A 17,362-nucleotide genomic window follows, 5' to 3' on the forward strand; every position below is an offset into this window, starting at 1 on the left:
ATGTATGTCCCACCACATTACGAGAGCAGATTCTTCTCCGAACGGGCAACCAACAGTCACCCATACACATTGCTTTCATACAACCTACCTCACATTCACTTGATGTTACATGAAGGATTGGGGCAATTTATGTACAATGCATGCACCCTCTCAAGACACAACCACACTAGTGATAAGACTCTATGATACAGTACAATCTCTAAACCTTAGAATATAATACATCTCAATCTATACATGCAGCCAACCTTAAAATCCTCTATTCCTTGGTGACAATGATATTGATTCCTTGCATGCTTCTACTTGGCATAAACTGTGTATCAAAATGATTAAGCTTCTTCAAGTGAAATGTGCAAAACAGAATTTCACGAGAAAATAAAATTACCTTTATCTCTTATATTTGCTTGAACATGCATTTTGTATCTTATGATCTTATTGACCTCAGAACTTTGTCCTTCCAATGTGCACCCCTTGGCTCTTTTCGACAAAGATATAACAAAAGAAACAGTCTCTAGTTCATGAGCATGGTTTCCACAAAGCTCCATGAATACTCATCTCCTCGATTTTAGCTACATCATCCCACCTTCCAACACTTGCATATATGCTTGACATCAACATATACGATGAAGCACAATCCGGATTAATATCTATGAGCTTCTGGAAGCATCTAAACCCCAAATCCACGTCTGTATAGGTTTTGCACGCGGTGAGCAAAGGTAGCCATACATCTTTGGATGAAGAGAATGGTAATGTCTCGAGAAATTTCTCTGCCTCTATCAAACTTCCTGACCGAGCAAAAAGATCAACCATGCAAGAAAAATGATCCAAGCTTGGGGTGATACTATACTTTTCTATCATCATCAAGAAATATTTTTGACCCTCAGTCACGAGGCTATTATGGCTACATGCAGTGAGGATGCATATAAATGTCACTGAATTTGGCAGCATACCTTCATTCTCCATTTTTATAAAAAACTGTAAAGACGTGTTACTGTCATGATTTAATCCATACCCCTTTATCATTGCATTCCATGCCACTACATCACGAAGAAGTAGTTTATCAAACACATTTTGTGCTTCTAACAGTGATCCACATTTTGCATACATGTCAACTAAAGTACTTCCGATCGAAACATCAGTCTCCAAACCTCGTTGAGCAACTTCCAGGTGAATTTCTCGGCCTTTATCGATTGCACCTATCGTTCCACAAGATTTCAAGACAGAAACAAATGATACTTGAGTTTGAGTTACACCGTCAAGGTGCATGCGATTGTAACAGTTTAGTGCTTCTTGGTTTGGTCCATGTTCAGCATACCCTGCAATAAGCGCATTCCATGATATAACATTTCGAATGTGAAGCTTGTTGAAGATTTGCTGTGCCTCAGAGAGCATACCACCTTTGGCATACATGTTGACCAAAGTATTTCCAATAAAAGGATCCATGTCAAAACCCCTCCACGTAATCTCTTGGTGGAATTCATGACCCTTTTCCACAGCACTTAAGCTGTCACAAGCCTTTAAGATTGACATATACGTGATTGCATCTGGGCATATGTCCTTCATTTGCATGTGTTTGAACCAATTCAAAGCTTCTTGATTATGACGATTGTGTTCTGCATAACCTGTAATAAGAGCATTCCATGCAACAATGCTCGGATGTTTCAGCTTGTTAAATGCTGATTGTCCTTCTAAAATAGACCCAAATTTAGCATACATATCCACAACAGATATACCGATGGTCACGTCATCATCCAAACCACGTTGTATGATGTCATTATGTATTTCTAGCCCTTTATCAAAAGCTTCAATGCTCGCACAACACTTTAAGGCACAGGCTAATATGGCAGCATCTGGGATAACATTCTCTAGCTGCATCTGGTCAAAGAAATACAAAGCTTCTATGCTGAGGCCATGTTCAACGTGCCCCGCAATTAATGTTGTCCAAGACACAACATTTGTCAAGGATAGGCTATAAAAAGCTTCCTTTGCACCTTCAAGCGAGTCACATTTTGCATACATGTCAATCAAGCTGTTTCCAATTAAAAGATCTGTTTCAAGTCCATTCTTCATTATTACACTATGTATATCTCTACCGTTATTTATAGCCTTCAAGTTGCTACATGCTTTTAGCACACAAGAAAATAATGCAGCATCAGGAATGATACCTTCTGCTTGCATTTCATCAAAATAGTTCAATGCTTCCACTGAAGGTCCATGTTCCACATATCCTGAAATTAGGGCAGTCCATGAAACAACAGTATGACTACATAATCTAGTGAAAACATATTGGGACTCAAACATTGAGGCACATTTAGCATACAAATCCACCAAACTATTACCAACAAAATGGTCATCCTCAAATCCCTTACATACAATATCTGAATGAATTTCCCATCCTTCATTGAGAGCTTGTATGATACCCAATGCTTTTAAGACCAAACTGAATGAAATTGTATTTGGAAACAGAATCTGTTGCATTTTCCTAAAACAATTTAATGCATCTTCGCTGTATCCTTGTTCAGTATAACCCATGAGGAGTGCATTACATGACACAACGTTTTGATCTGATGACTTCTCAAAGATCCAAGTAGCCTCAGATAGTGACCAACATTTCGTATACATGTCAATCAAAGTGCTTGAAACAAAAGGATCCATTTCAAATCCTTTTACAATAATTTCTGAATGGAGCTCTCGACCCCTCTCCAAATCTGGTAGGGATCCACAAGCTTTCAAAACACACGAAAAGATTGCAGCATCGGGGCAAATTCCATCTGATTGCATTTGGGAAAAGCATGTCAACACTCCTTCCACAGGTCCATGTTCTGCATATCCTGCAATCAATCCCATCCATGATACAATATCTCTAACCAAAAGTGTATCAAAGACTTTTCTTGCTTCTATTGACAAGCCACTTTTACTATATACATCAACCAAAGTGCTTCCAACATAAAGATCTCTATCAAATCCCTTTTGAAGAATTTCATTGTGTAGTTCAGAAACATCAGTTATAGCTACTTTACTGCTGCAATATGCTTTCAAAGCACTAGTAAATGTTACAACATTTGGAGAAATCATTTCTAATTTCATGAGTTGGATACAATTCACTACTTCCTTTCCAAGACCAAGTTGTGCATACCCAGAAATAAGTGCATTCCAGGATACGACATTTCGTCCCATTAACTTATTAAAGACAGTTTGTGCTTCAAAGATAGAACCACATTTAGCATACATGTCGACCAAAGTGCTTCCAACAAACAGATCCTTCTCGTAACCTTGTCGGGTAATGGCAATATGAATCTCTTGCCCTTGTTCTACCTCATTCAGCTTACCACAAACTTTCAGCATATTCACCAATACAAAGCTACTACAAGGAAAAGCACTACTATTCTTCATTTTCTGATACATATGTAATGCTTCCAAGGATTGACCACATTGGACATATCCTATGATCATAGTCATGCACGTATGCTCATCCTGACATTGCCATTGATCAAACAAATGCTTTGCAGTGGCTATAGATCCACATTCTATAAACATAGAGACAATGTCATTGCTTAACAGTTTTTGAATTTCAAACTTTACTTTGCAAAGGTGTGCGTAAACAAGTTTTGCACTTTGAAGGTCTTTCCTTTTTGTTGTTTGTTCTATAAGGTATAAGAAGGTTTCCATTGTGGGAAGTTTAGATTTATCGTTGTACACATGGAGTGCATCTTCTAAGCTTAGTATTTCATTGCTCATACCATGTGAAATGGATGATGATAATGTATGAATTCTCCTGAAGTAGACTTTTCCCATCATTTTTTCTGTATGTTTGAACTAAAATGGACACTCATTATTGTCTATCTGTTTCAACGTAGAAAATGATTTTGTCACCATCGTTTCCGTATGTTATTCCACCAAAACAAACATTTATTATCAATTTCCCATCTGCTCTACCTTAAAATAGGCTTCTATTCTGCAATTTCTGTATGTTGCCCGAAAATGGTGGATTTTATTCTTGAACGAACTCTTCTCATCATTGCTGATAATACTTTTGCCGATTTTCCGTCGTATTTATGGCCTAAATTGGAAATTTATAATCATTCTGTGTCATATAGACAAGCAAAAAGGCGAAAAGCAAGCGAACCTGGCAAAGCAATTAACAGAGCATTTGCTCTGTTCTTCTTCTTCCTCTTCTTCTTCTTCTTCTTCTTCTTAGTCTTCATTGTAGTTTTGCGAACATGTTCCCTATTCCTTGAGAGGATTTTATAGCGTGGATAAAGCTCTAAGAACGAAAACAAGTTGTCATTCTGAAAACTTACAGAATCTGAGCAGAGCCCCAACTAAAATCGTAACATCTATTAATTACAATGGAAGGAGTCCACATTGTCATTATCGAAACGCTATGTGCTATCTTCAGGCCTTAGCTACAAAAAACGTGACAATCCCGAATATTGGTAGGTCTAGAGTCAGGCATAAACTTGCTGTAGGCAAAAATAACTGGTCTCAAGGTGGGAGTTCCCACAGTTTGTGTCATGCCATGATCCATTAAATGTTTACAAAATAAAATACAGATAATGTGTCTGAGTAAATAATGCGTGAGTAAAATTGGTGATTTCTTGCAAAAAATAGACCCAATGGGCATTTGAGAGTGGACTCCACTAAAAATGCGTTCTTTTTGTGGTCATCAAGAAAAGGGGGTTGAAAAATGCCCCTAGAGACTTGGGTGTAAGGGAGAAAAGAGGCAAGATATAGGTCACGATAGAGGAAGGAGAAATCAGAGGAAGCAAATATCATTTTCATAATTTCAGATAGGTCACGATCTAAGCTAAAGATAGAAGATCCTATAAGATTCGATGTTGCTAAAAAATTCAAAGATAAAGAAGAGGACATTGCCATGTCCTTTTGTTGCAAATGAAATTGTTTGAATATTATCAATTAAATAAGGATTGCATACCTATAGACAGTATTTCAAACGTTAGTCTTAGAAAGAACCCCTCCTTGGATTGAAATAAGAGATATGGTCTATCAGTCCATTGGGAGGCAAAGAGTCAAGTCAATCATTTACATGATCTCTTCTTATAATAAAAGCTATGGCCAAATTATGAATCCTATAGTCGTGCGCATATCAAAATAATTTGATGACTACATTGGAACTCCATGCTTCCATACCTTTATTAGACATTTGCAATTTTATATGAAAGAGAAACCTTCACTTAACTGCATCAGTATATACGTGAATGCGTAAAGATTAGATACATGTCTTAGCACTTAGAAAATAAAAACATCTTATACACTCAGCTCTTCCAACTGTATACGCAATGTATACATTCAAATAATTTAACTGTATACTTGAAGTACAATCCAAATCTTTGAACCGTATACTCGATGTGCACATTCAAATCTTTCAACTGTATACTCAATGTATACATTGAACCCCATATACAAACAGATACTCAAGGGGGAAAACATGGGCATCATTTTGCGAATGTTTCTATACACTTTTGACGCATCTATGTGCTTTTCTCATACAAAATCTGATACTAGATTCGAGAGCATACACAAGAAACAATGCCAAACAGCATCTTTCACAATGCATACACAATACCCATGCATACACTCAAGTCTCGAAAGAATTTTTTCCCTATCATCCTATCAAAATATGTATGGTTTAGGCTGGCTATACCAAGGGCTCACTCCCAAGTAACTTTTCAGAAACTTTCAATAAAGACATCTCTGCTGAGATCTCTTTCCTCGGCAAAGTCCTGGTCGCAACTTTGCTGCTAAGACTCTTATGGATGTTCATAAACTTCTCCTGAAGCCTTTCTACCTGGAAGAAAAACGGAGTCATCAGTCAGTCATAGGTAGTTTCATAACAAGGGTATAATTCTTTTCAGTATTTATTCATCCATAAAACTCTACTTAATCTTAGTATCATTGTCTAAGTGTGTAAAAACGTGCACATGTGATGCATACAAGAAAGACAGCAATAGGAATCAACTATATATAATATATACTTTTTTCATCTCAAACTCAAGGTCAATTCTTTGTTGTTCCAATGCTCGGCGTGCTTGGACAACATCGAATACACTATCAAGGTCCTCCTCAAAGGCAGCTTCAAGATCATCCCGTAGCAATGCGGGGAACTTCTCCACTACTGGCATTAGGAAAAAGCAGTTGAACTGTGGAAAATAAGCCATTAAAAAATGGTCAAAATAGAGATTCTTAATCATATTACAAAAGCGTAGGCATTCATTTGTCAGGTGTGCATTACTTCTTTCAGTATCATGTTCGAGAATAAATAAATAAATGGTACCGCAAATAAATTATTTTGCTTTAGGAAATGTGCTTATAATTACATTATAACAAGAATATATGAATAGATGGTGCTAAAACAAACAGGAAAAACGTACCCATGGATATTCAACAAGATTTTATGAAATTACAGTAACAAAATATATCAGGCTTACCAAATAAATTCGATATAACTTAGGCTAAAGTTAGGTAGCATATATGTATAAATCCTAGGTTGCGCAGTCAATATGCTTCTAAAAGTAATATCACTCATCTACAATTACAAATCACCTTAGCCCAATGCAGTCCTAGGTTGTACACTCACTATACTCATAAAGGTAATATTACTCATTCATAATTTCCAAATCATCTTAGACCTATATGCAGCAACACAAAAGAGGAAAAAAGAATGCATTGCATTGGGAGATTTTTCGATACCTTTAATTCAGCAGCGGTCACAAAATGATCCCGAATACCATCAAAGATTTGAGCAACAAGTGTGTTCACAATCTCCTCCGAGGAAGGGGCCAACCTCCGGTTCCAAAGAGTACTCTCAAGGAGGTCTACCAATCTCGCCTGAGTTGTCTGGTTATTGTTTGTCTCGATGGTAGAGGCAGAGGGATTTCCTTTAAATTCTTGACGTGATTTATTGGTATCTTGTTTGTTCCCACTCCCTACAGATGACGGAATTGACACATCGGAACCTTGGGTCATACCACCATTCATACTCAAACCTGAGGAAGAATCACTTGTTGGAAAGGTATCAAGGAATTGGTGCAACCCTGATCGGTTCTGCATTACAACCGTAATACATGTTCTCACCAAAATCAATCACCCTTCTTCACAAAAGCTTAAAAATAAAAGTAATAGCATGATACTTCTTTTTCTTTAAAAATGTTTTAAAACCAAATGCAAGTACCTTGTTGTGCAATGACCAGGTAACATAGCGTGTTGTGCTCATAAGATCCTCCATACATCTAGATGAGAAGATATATGGATTCAAAAACTGGATAACTACTGAGCTCAAAACATTCAAAACATATAGATTCAATAAATAAACCAGGAAAGAATGTTGGTCTACACCAAATAATGGTAAATCTGTATTATTTTTGTATGCCAAATAATGGCTAGGAGTTTCAACCCAGCTTCCAAGCTCTTTTGAACATTTTCTAATGAGATTCATAATCTGACCAGCAGCATCTTTGGCTATACCAGTTTGTACCAGAAATGAATGACGGCAAGGGGATTCATACTCTCAACATGGGATACACCAGATTAACCTGATTACTGGCATCTTTAGCTACTACATTGTGTCAGAAAGAATGAAAGAATGATATTCTGATAACTATAGGCCAATATGTCTACGAGACCAAAGCATTCTTTACAAATGTTCACAACTGATGTATCTCATCATTACAAAATAAAAGAATAAATCAAGTGGGCACTTCAAACAACAAAAACTCACACTTCAAACAATAAAATGATAAATAGAGTGTCTCATCAAACGAAATAAAATAATAAATAAAATGAGTACTTTTCTCTGCATCCACGTTCAGTTGTCTCAACAAATGTGTGGAAAGCAGCGGAAACACGCTTCATAAACATGTTATGTCCACTCAGGTATTCACCATCTTTCTGTAGAAATAAAAAAATACAAAAGATGAGGCAATCAAAATAAGAAAATCAACTAGAAAAACAAAAATAACTGACCTGTAATAAATAAAGTGCAATTGGCAGAAGCCTCCTCAATATGTGTGAGAGGCGAAACCCCAACTGGAAAATCAGAAATATTTTGGCTTAAATATAAAAACACTACTAACTTGCAGTAACAAATATGTTATTATATATTTTACAATACAGAGAAACAATATTGAGCTTTTTGTTGTGTGTAACTTTGCTAAAAACCATAGCTTACATAAACTGTACAGAGAATATGTTAATCTTATTATTATTAGCATTTGATGCATACATACTTGGTAAAGGAATGGTTCAAAGACATCTCTTGCTTTTGCTACAGCTATCACACAAGCAGTCCTGATGCAGAAAAGAAAAAACAGTTAAACAAGTGTGTTTTGTACAACACAAAATGCAAGCAGCCAATCATCAAAAGACCTAAAATAGTTTGTCCCATCATGAATATCTTCAACACCGCATGCATTCACTATTTCTTCTCTGGTTATTGCCGGGCATTTCATACTACCAACCACAAAACGGAACTCAGCCATCGCTCTATGATATTGAGCACCACCATATAATCGCATTCCTGCATTCTAGCCAAGATAATAAACTGAATAAGTAGCTGAATCCCTATCTATTTCATGTTTCTTTTTTCCACAAGCCTAACTACAAGACAATTTGAGGATTGAACGGTACATACGTATGTAGATAGATACATAGACGTATGCATACAGAGGAAGTACTATTCATTTCTTACTGGCATGTATTTGAATGGCATCTGAAGGCCATCACTTCCAACAAAAGCTCCACCATTTACACGCTCATCTTGTAGCATTTCCCCTGTGCACATAATATAACAGCATACAGCATTGTCACATAAAGTAAAATCATCTTTTATATGAGGGGTTTAGCATAACATTTAAGAATAAATAAGAAAAAGAAAAACAATTTAGTACTACCAAATTTTTCAGGTGGTGCAACCACTGTCCCTTTCAGTAGCAGAGACAACTGTAAAATAGGTAAGAAATACATCAAAACGTTGTCAAAGTATTCTCATATCCTCAAAAACCACAGGCATCATGCAATTTTCCTTGAGAAGACTTCACAAGCACGGAGAAGAAAGTAAACAAAGCAAAACTTGAAGACTAAGAATTGTTTTCTCTACCAATGATTGTGGTACTGCTTTCTCAAGAAATAACCATTTACAAGATCAACACAAAAAATAGCCAGCCTCCATACCTTAGCCAAAAAGGAGTCTCTAAAAAGGCGGCCTCTTTCCTTGAGTCTTACTTCATCAAGCTCGCTGCAAAGTAAAACCAAACTTCAAGAGTCAGCTCTTTATACCAGAATTTCAATATCAAGAACTCAGGATAGAAGCTTTCATGCATTATAGATGAATACTGACAAGGACTCACCCAAGATCCTGATTTGTTTGCTGAAGCTTTCTTGATGCGTTGCGATACTCCCTATCCAATAGGGGTACAATTAAAGGTACACTTTCCAAATACCTATAGCCATGTACAAATGAATTTCCGTGATAAAAAGCACGTCCCCCTAATCAACAACACTCCGTGCAACAAACAAACACCATATTACATAACTCACAAGCATGCCATTACCGTTGCTGTAAAATTTGTTCCAAGAACCACCTCAACCTGCTAACACCAACATGATCACGTTCATCGGAAGACAAAGCACGATCCAACTTTTCTTCTAGCATAGTTACGTCTTGTGCTTCCCTCATTGCAATTGCCTACATGAGAAAATTATAGGAAATTACAATCAATATTCAAGGTAGATTATTGGAAACTCTGTCATCGCCTGAAAATCTTAAATGCCGAAACAACATGCATTTAGAGTAAACAGAATTTTAAATGCAGTAAAAACATAAATTTAGCATATATTAATTTTTTAATTTTGGGAAAAGATACATTTAGAGCCAAATCTCACATAGCTTGCTAAACTGCTAGTTCCAATGTTGAATATCTACAGAAATATTAAAGAGGAACATGAGAGCACTGTCATAAGCCTCCCTCAAGGTTTCTTTCACTTGCTTGTAGATTGTGTCACTCAACCAATGAACATGTCAACTGTAAATCATCCATATTGCCCAAGAACCATTTCTTTTTAGTGATGGCATATGATTAATTAGAAAGTGATTATCATTGTGCAAGGAATCTTAATGATGACCTGGACTACGAATTGACCCATAATCCATAGCTCACTTCTCATTTGTTTTAATTATGGGTGCACTTTATCTTAAATTAAATTTCTTGTAGCTCATTATAAAGCAAGTCATTCGTCTGTGTATTGAAATCCTTTAAACTTATGCTAATTATTGAAGGATTACTACAGCCTTTCAAAGCTCAAATGCCAACATTGAAAGGGGTAAAATATTTCTTCCAGATGAGCCCCAAATAGTAATTGAACTATCATGTCAAAGATTGCAACTTTAGCCTGACACATGTGTCCCGGAACTACTTAAATAAACAAATATGGATAAGATAACACCTCAAGATCCAAAAGAGATGTGAGCAGAGAAGTCAAAAATGCTTCAACATAAGTGTAAGATTTGACATCATGATACAGGCTTTGCAGTGATCAAGAAAGCCACAATAAAGAATAAACAGTATGTTCATTACATTGATTCCCAGAAGAAAAGAGTTTGGATCAAATGCAAAATCATAAATAAAAAATGGAAATCTTTCTGTGTGAAGCACATACCTCTCTAAACTGATCATTAGACCTATAAACTGAATCTCTTCCACCACCAACTCTTCCAGAAGGCACAGAAGTGAAAAATGGAGTGTCACCTAGAATGTTACCATCCAATAAGCGATGTGGTGGTTTGAGAAATAGTTCAACATCTGCAGCACGTGCAAATTGTGGGATCCTTGTATCCAGTTTAGTGGATACAATCACAGTTCTCGAAAGTTCTTGATCCATCTGGTAAGTACACAAAGAAATTCATTAGCATTCTATTTTCCTGATAAAAGACATAAAAGAAAACCTGTTCACGACTAAAATATGCCTGACACAAAGGAATTGTAATAACACTGAATGACCAAGCTTTAATATGCAACCATGCCAGCCCAAGAACTGATGAGTCAAGTTGTTTCTTTACAAAATGAAAACTAATATCGAGAAGACATAGTTTACAAAAGAACTAATCGAGAAAGAAGTTTTTCTGTAGTCACTTCTTCAAAAAGAAGATAGAACATATCAAGAAAAGGGTTTAAAGGGATATGCTCGAACCCATCATAAAAGTTGAGAATATAAACTATTCTCCGCAAAATGGAATTGGGTGCGGGAAAAGAAATCCGTTTGCACTCTATATCGAGAAGTTTCATGATTCATCAATTAACATTGATGAATCCAATGCTAGTTGTTTTCAAATTTCACAAATGTACAAACCCCCTAGCCAAATAGAAACTTGAGAACAGACAACGAAGAGAAGATGGATGAACTCCTGTGAAGCAAGAATGGAGGAAGCTTACTGTTCGTATTAAAGCAGCTTACCCTGTAAACAGGTAAAGTGCAATGAGCAGGTTACCAGATATCCAACAAATGTTACAGCATTTGGTCCACATTTTTGGACAGTCCAAAATTCATGAAAATAAAGGTAAAAAATAGTTCATTGTACTGTGGTAGAAAAGATATGGAAAAAGTCCCAAAGAAAGTTAAGGATAACAGAAAGCTATCATTGATTGCCCTCATCTTGTGGGATATGGTTGGATTGCTAACAGTTACCTCTCATTTCTTTTTATTTACTAGTTGATATATGATTTGATTCTGTTAATTACATAATTAGGAGCAATCTTCAAAATAAGGTACCAAAATCACTGCAAGAAAAAAAAACTAGCTATGAAAACCTAAAAACACTAGTTAAATCAAAGAAGGTGACAACACAACAGCTCATTTGTCCAGAGATCCTGGAAAGAAACCGAATGAATAATTGCTATCTCTAAATTACTATCATCAAAAAATTACCATTGTGATAGAAGCATAAATATGCTGAACATGCAAAATGCCTTACGGAAAATGAAAAAACTAGCTCTAGACGGAGAAAGAACGTAGACCCTATCCACTCTATGGCAATGAGGTAAAGTCTATGCATACTTTTTCCATAAAATGCTGTGACTTGTAATTTGATGAATTGGAGGTGGTGCTCGACAAAACATCTGCAAATCCAAAACGTCACTGGGATGATATATCATTTGTACTTCACTACTAGCAGGAACCATGTTGATCCAATGGAGGATGTGCTGAAGACACAATGGGCATGTCCACATGACAACATGATTGCTTAGGTTAGGACAGAACAAGTGCAATAAGAGGCATATCCATGGACTTAGAAACCAGTGGAAACTTTTGGCATCTAAAACCTCATTGGGATGGTATATTATCTATACTTCATTACTAGAGAGAAGCCGATTGATAAATGGACGTTGTGCTGAAGACGCTATGGGTATGTCCACATAAAAAGGCTTAACCTAGGCAAGTCCAGTAAGATGACCATTGGAAACTTTTGACTTAAGACCTGCAAAGATGCGGCGCATCAAAATCAATATCAGGCTGATTAACCTTGTAATCCTTTATAATATTCCTACTTCAATGCCACCCCCACAATGCTGAAAATCGCATCATTTCATAATGTATGTGCATTACAGTAAAAAGCTGTGGAAGTATACAAAAAGCTCGTGAGAAATACTTTTAAAGGAGTACGGAAGGTATTGACGTCAATTATCAGCGCGAAATGTAATTAAAATACCTGCATCACAACTCTCCTTGTCGTTGCATTGCTCCAGTCACTGCAATCTTCAAGGCATAGGATAATGAACTCTTTGCTCTGCATCTTCGTGCGAACCAATGCCTCTACTGCCCTTGCTTGTGCCTAAAAGATAAGTTTTCAGCCACACAAATCTCGTTACTCATTAGGATGAAATGTGCATATTCATTTGGATGTACCTGAAGTAATTGATTTTTCCGACTAGGTGGAGCTGCGATAAGACCAGGTGTATCGATAATCGTGAGATTAGGGCAATACTTGTATTCTATCTTCACTATAATCTCCTTGGCTGAAAATTGGCAAGGATCCCTTTCTAGCCTCAGATTTTCTGCTTCTATATACACCTGTAAGTTGCCATTGGGAGGCAGCATTAACGAACCTAATGTTACTCATCTACTGAAAAGAACTTGAAATATTAAAATATAATCACGTTAAAATATAGTTCTTAGGATGAGTATAAAAGTTTCTCCGCGGTTATTCCCTCATCCATATCATTTTTTAAAAATATTTAAAATCAATATTGATTACTCCTATTTTTTCTTTCACAAAACAATTATTACCCACTTCAAATTTTCACAAAACTCCCATGGGCAAAGAATGCATCATACAATATGCTTTCTCTTCTACTTTTGAAGGACAGATCCACTGGGCAATGTAGTTATTTTTCTGAGTGAAAAATAATGAGTTTTGATTTTCTTTTTTATTGAATATGTATGCAATGGTTTCAAATGTTCTCCCTCTGTATCTCCATGCAATGATTTTCTCGCATTTGCTCATTTGTTTCTTCTCTCTATATTGAATATTGTGCTCAGCTCCTGCACCAGCAAGAAGCCCTTGGGAGTCCCAATAGATATGCAATGGGAAATCTATGAACAATATGAACCAGTGATAGGAACAATATGAATCACTGGGTTGTCAAATGTTATGGCTAAAACTATTGGAAAAAACAAGGATCCCACGATCACCTACTCTCATTGGCCTTTATATAGATGAAACATCTAACTCCATACAAAGATATGGTGCTTCAAGGCCATGCTTAGCAAATGTAGACAGAAATATTACTATATGTTGATCACGTTGTGTTGATATCTGACCCTCCAGAGGGACTACAAAGATATTTAAATGCTTTAAAGTCATTTTGTATAGATAAAGATTTATCAGTCAATTTTGAAAAAATGAAAGTGATGGTGTTAAACACCATTCCAATGTGGGTAACAAGATCAGAACTGGAAGTTTTCTTGGGAGAGGAAAAGGTGCCATACATAGAATCCTACACATATTTAGATGTACCAATCACAAGGCCTCTGTTCTCCAAATGAAGGCTGCCCTTGCTAGACTTGCTCGTGGATATGTGCTTGTAGAGGTTCCAAGAGCCACGAATTAAATTGTACTGGTTTTATGCACTTGTAACACTAACTCTTCTATATGGAATAGATATTCAGGCCTGAGACTTCAAAAGGCAAGTAACCGGAAGCTTTGGAGAGACCTTTCGTCTTGATGATTGCCCACATTATAAGGATCAGAGCACTAGTGCTCCAAGATAAATTGCGGGCGGAGATCAGAGTAGCCCCAGTGACTGGGCATTATTCAAATTAATGACCGGTATCCAAAGGATCCGAAAGCTGCATCTGCACTCAAAACCGGCACTTACATCCTCGAAACAGCTTGCTAAACATTGAGATAATTGTTGTTAGTATGCTCAAATGCAAGAATGGTTTCAATATCATGGCATAAACATAAATGTGCAGGACCCATTCCAATATAGCTTTGATTGTCCACACCTAAACATGACTAGCGTGGCAAAGAATAGATTGATGTGAACCAATATCATTAAATTAGATCATGAAAGAACACAGATCAACCCCACAACATCTCTAGGTAGGAGATGACCAATTATAAGCCACTCTTTTTACACATCACATGGTGGGCTTATCATCAAACCTCTCATGTGGATACAGATCTATCTCATGCTCTCAACAAAGTGATAAGGCACCTTAAGACCTTTTCACATCACTTAGAAACTGAGATACGTAGATATGGCTACAAATTTATTGAAGACCACATCTGCCAATTGTGCCTTCAAGGGGTGGAATTGGAAAAACACTATGACTGCAGTTGTGTTTTTTCTTTAAGAGGGAGATACCATTTCCACTTCAAACAAGACTTTAGCCCAGTACGTAAAGCAATGGAATATGAAGATCATTAGTGCTTGTGTGTATTCTTGCTAAAACTCTAGAGACAATAGAAAGAAGATTTTGTACGCGAAAATAACCACAGCAGCTGATCAACAAACAATCATCATAACTTTCTTTGGGTTCATCACTCCTCATATTGTAAGTCAATCAAGCCTACAGAAGTGGGGTTTCAACCAAGACCATAGATCAGCCTATAGCAATGTGTCGTGCACATAGTCCATAGACCATAGCCCCGTCACCATTGTCATCAACCAACAGAGGCCATTATCACCCAGCACCAAAAGTGCTTTATTTGCTTCAGAGATCTTTGCATTTTGGCGCAACTCACGTTGAGGATTATCCAAAATGCGAAGTTTAAATCCATCCATGTTCCAAACCTTAAGAGCTTAAATAAGTAGATTCTTTAGTAATCTATGTTTATTTGGTTTATTGTTCATTTAAGATGTAATTTCTTGTTCGATCCTATATAGAACATTTTTGGCCTCTCAAAAGAAGTTAATCTTTCTCTCTTTCTTTCTTTCTTTCTTTCTTTCTCCAACATCTATCACATATTCCTTTATCTCTTTCTCTCGGAGTAATCCATAGCAAACCACTCACATGTATTGACTTTTATTCATTCTCTTTCCTACTTTTTCAAAATGTAATGACTTCTATCATACATTTGATTTCTCTCTCTCTGAATTACTAATCCTTAGGGAAACCTGTGTATTGACCTTAGATAGTATATGTAAAATGACAAGATATATATCAACATCCAAACCTGCAATTCCTCTAGAGATTTTTCTTCATCGCCAGAGTCAGAGACCAGATAACAAACGGGTTCCAAGCAAGTGGCATTATATTTCATGTGAAGAGTAATGGGTCTTCTAGTCTTGGTTCCTCCACCAACATGATTGAATTGGAAGCCCATGAGTGCTTCGACAAGAGCACTTTTTCCATCAGTTTGATGACCCACAACGAGTATAGCGGGGGCATCGAATGGCTTCCGGAAGCTTTGGGCGAGGCAATGCAAATCATTGTACGCTTCATAAAGCTTCTCATTGAAGTTGAAAGGAAAGACGGAGGTAGAACCATTCTCACCTCGTCCATCATTCCCTCTTCCTTCTCCATCTTGCTCTCCTCTTTCTGGGCCATAAAGTTGATTGTTCCCATGTCCATATTGGTTATTGTTACTTCTCAGTTCTCTGTATTCTTCATTGTTGATTCCTCTTCTTTCTTGTCCAATTTGCTCTTGATTCTGGTGTTCATATTTGTTGGGGGGGGCAGTTTCCATGCGAAAGCTCTCTGTTTGCATGTTTGGGGCAACCGAATAGGCCTTTGGGAATGGATTCGAAGCAGAGGTATAAATAGATGCATGAAAATACCCTGTTTTAGGTGGGCCTCCACCTCTATTGTTACCCAAAACAGATCCAAATCCATAGAGACCAGAAGGAGGAGATCCATTCAAAATGTTATTGTTAGTGTTAAGGTTAGGCGTATTTGGGATATTAGGGTTAGGGTTGGGGTTGGGGTTCGTAGGCCAAATGGAGTGTGTAGGGGAAGAGCTAGTGGACGAATGAGGTGAATCGTTAGTAACACTACCTGCGTGAGAAGCAATCCATCGCTCCGCAACTCCAGCTCGAGCTTCTTGCAAAGAAGAAGAAGAAGAAGCCATGGTAACTGGAAAAGAATGGTCTTTTTCTTCTCCTTCTTCTTCTTCTTCTTCTTCACAGCAGGAGGAATGAGGAGGGAAATCACAGCAGCAGAGAGAGGGATGGCGATGGCGATGGCGAGGTGGGCAGAGCTCGCCCTTATCCGCCAGCGCTTCTTCTATCTCTCCGACTCTCTGTCTACGCCTCCATTTATCGCTATATCTCTTAAGGGTTCTTCTTCTTCTTCTTCTTCTTCTTCTTCTTCTTCTTCTTCAGTGTTTCTGTCTTTCTAAAGTATTAAAGCTCTTACTTAACATAATACAATGAGTTAAAACTTAATAGAGTGTTATCCTGTATTCCAACATACATACATACATACATACATACATACATACATACATATACATATACATATACATATACATACATTGATTTGTGTTATTGGGCTGGCTACTGTCTACATACATATCGATCCAAGGTCATGGGTTCAATCCCTCCATTTGCTCCACCACATCTTTGTTTACACACGAAACACTATGATGCCACATTAGTGTATCGAACAAATGACCTCCTCGACCACCCTTCAAAGACTCTATAGAGCCATCTCACAAATGTGGCCTCCTCACCTCACAACCTCAACTCTCCCCTCTCCCTCCCCTCTAGGGTTTTGTTTCCTTCCTAAAATCTTGTTTATCCTTTAAGAATCTAAGAATAGCCCTACATTTTCCTTCACCTCCCAAGATGCCCTTGAGTTCTCAATATCTCTCCTATCGCACATATAGTTGAGCGGCATTGACCAT

At 37.2% G+C, this 17,362-nt stretch overlaps 2 protein-coding genes across 2 annotated transcripts; both read right to left on the reverse strand.

Moving 5' to 3' along the window:
• Nucleotides 1-513: 513 nt before the first annotated feature.
• LOC147868220 (pentatricopeptide repeat-containing protein At2g03380, mitochondrial-like) lies at nucleotides 514-4,370 on the reverse strand. Its single transcript, XM_087339498.1, has one exon. It carries the CDS (start codon nucleotides 3,793-3,795, stop codon nucleotides 514-516), a length of 3,282 nt encoding a protein of 1,093 aa, XP_087195624.1. The 5' UTR covers nucleotides 3,796-4,370.
• A 986-nt stretch (nucleotides 4,371-5,356) lies between these two features.
• On the reverse strand, nucleotides 5,357-16,839 carry ARC5 (P-loop containing nucleoside triphosphate hydrolases superfamily protein). Its single transcript, XM_087316732.1, has 17 exons — nucleotides 15,692-16,839; nucleotides 12,916-13,080; nucleotides 12,719-12,841; nucleotides 10,672-10,893; nucleotides 9,567-9,700; nucleotides 9,363-9,455; nucleotides 9,187-9,250; nucleotides 8,907-8,955; nucleotides 8,705-8,787; nucleotides 8,383-8,540; nucleotides 8,244-8,304; nucleotides 7,981-8,043; nucleotides 7,805-7,905; nucleotides 7,190-7,247; nucleotides 6,709-7,062; nucleotides 5,994-6,158; nucleotides 5,357-5,806 (listed from the first exon to the last, which is right to left on the reverse strand). The coding sequence occupies exons 1-17, from the start codon at nucleotides 16,583-16,585 to the stop codon at nucleotides 5,657-5,659; spliced, it is 2,937 nt and encodes a 978-aa protein (XP_087172858.1). The 5' UTR covers nucleotides 16,586-16,839; the 3' UTR covers nucleotides 5,357-5,656.
• Between the last annotated feature and the right edge of the window lie 523 nt (nucleotides 16,840-17,362).

Source organism: Azolla caroliniana, unplaced genomic scaffold (assembly GCF_043228905.1).
Source record: "Azolla caroliniana isolate FFs.n. ecotype wild unplaced genomic scaffold, voAzoCaro1.0.p SCAF_1, whole genome shotgun sequence".
Classification (NCBI taxonomy): Eukaryota; Viridiplantae; Streptophyta; class Polypodiopsida; order Salviniales; family Salviniaceae; genus Azolla; species Azolla caroliniana.

Excerpts from the sequence above, each read along its gene's own strand:
- LOC147868220 (XM_087339498.1), bottom strand. The coding sequence starts at position 3,795 with ATGATGGGAAAAGTCTACTTCAGGAGAATTCATACATTATCATCATCC.
- ARC5 (XM_087316732.1), bottom strand. The coding sequence starts at position 16,585 with ATGGCTTCTTCTTCTTCTTCTTTGCAAGAAGCTCGAGCTGGAGTTGCG. Across the intron at positions 10,894-12,718 it reads CAAGGAGAGTTGTGATGCAG|ATGGATCAAGAACTTTCGAG; the intron begins GTATTTTAATTA and ends TGTACTTACCAG. Across the intron at positions 9,251-9,362 it reads CAAACAAATCAGGATCTTGG|CGAGCTTGATGAAGTAAGAC; the intron begins GTGAGTCCTTGT and ends TTTACTTTGCAG.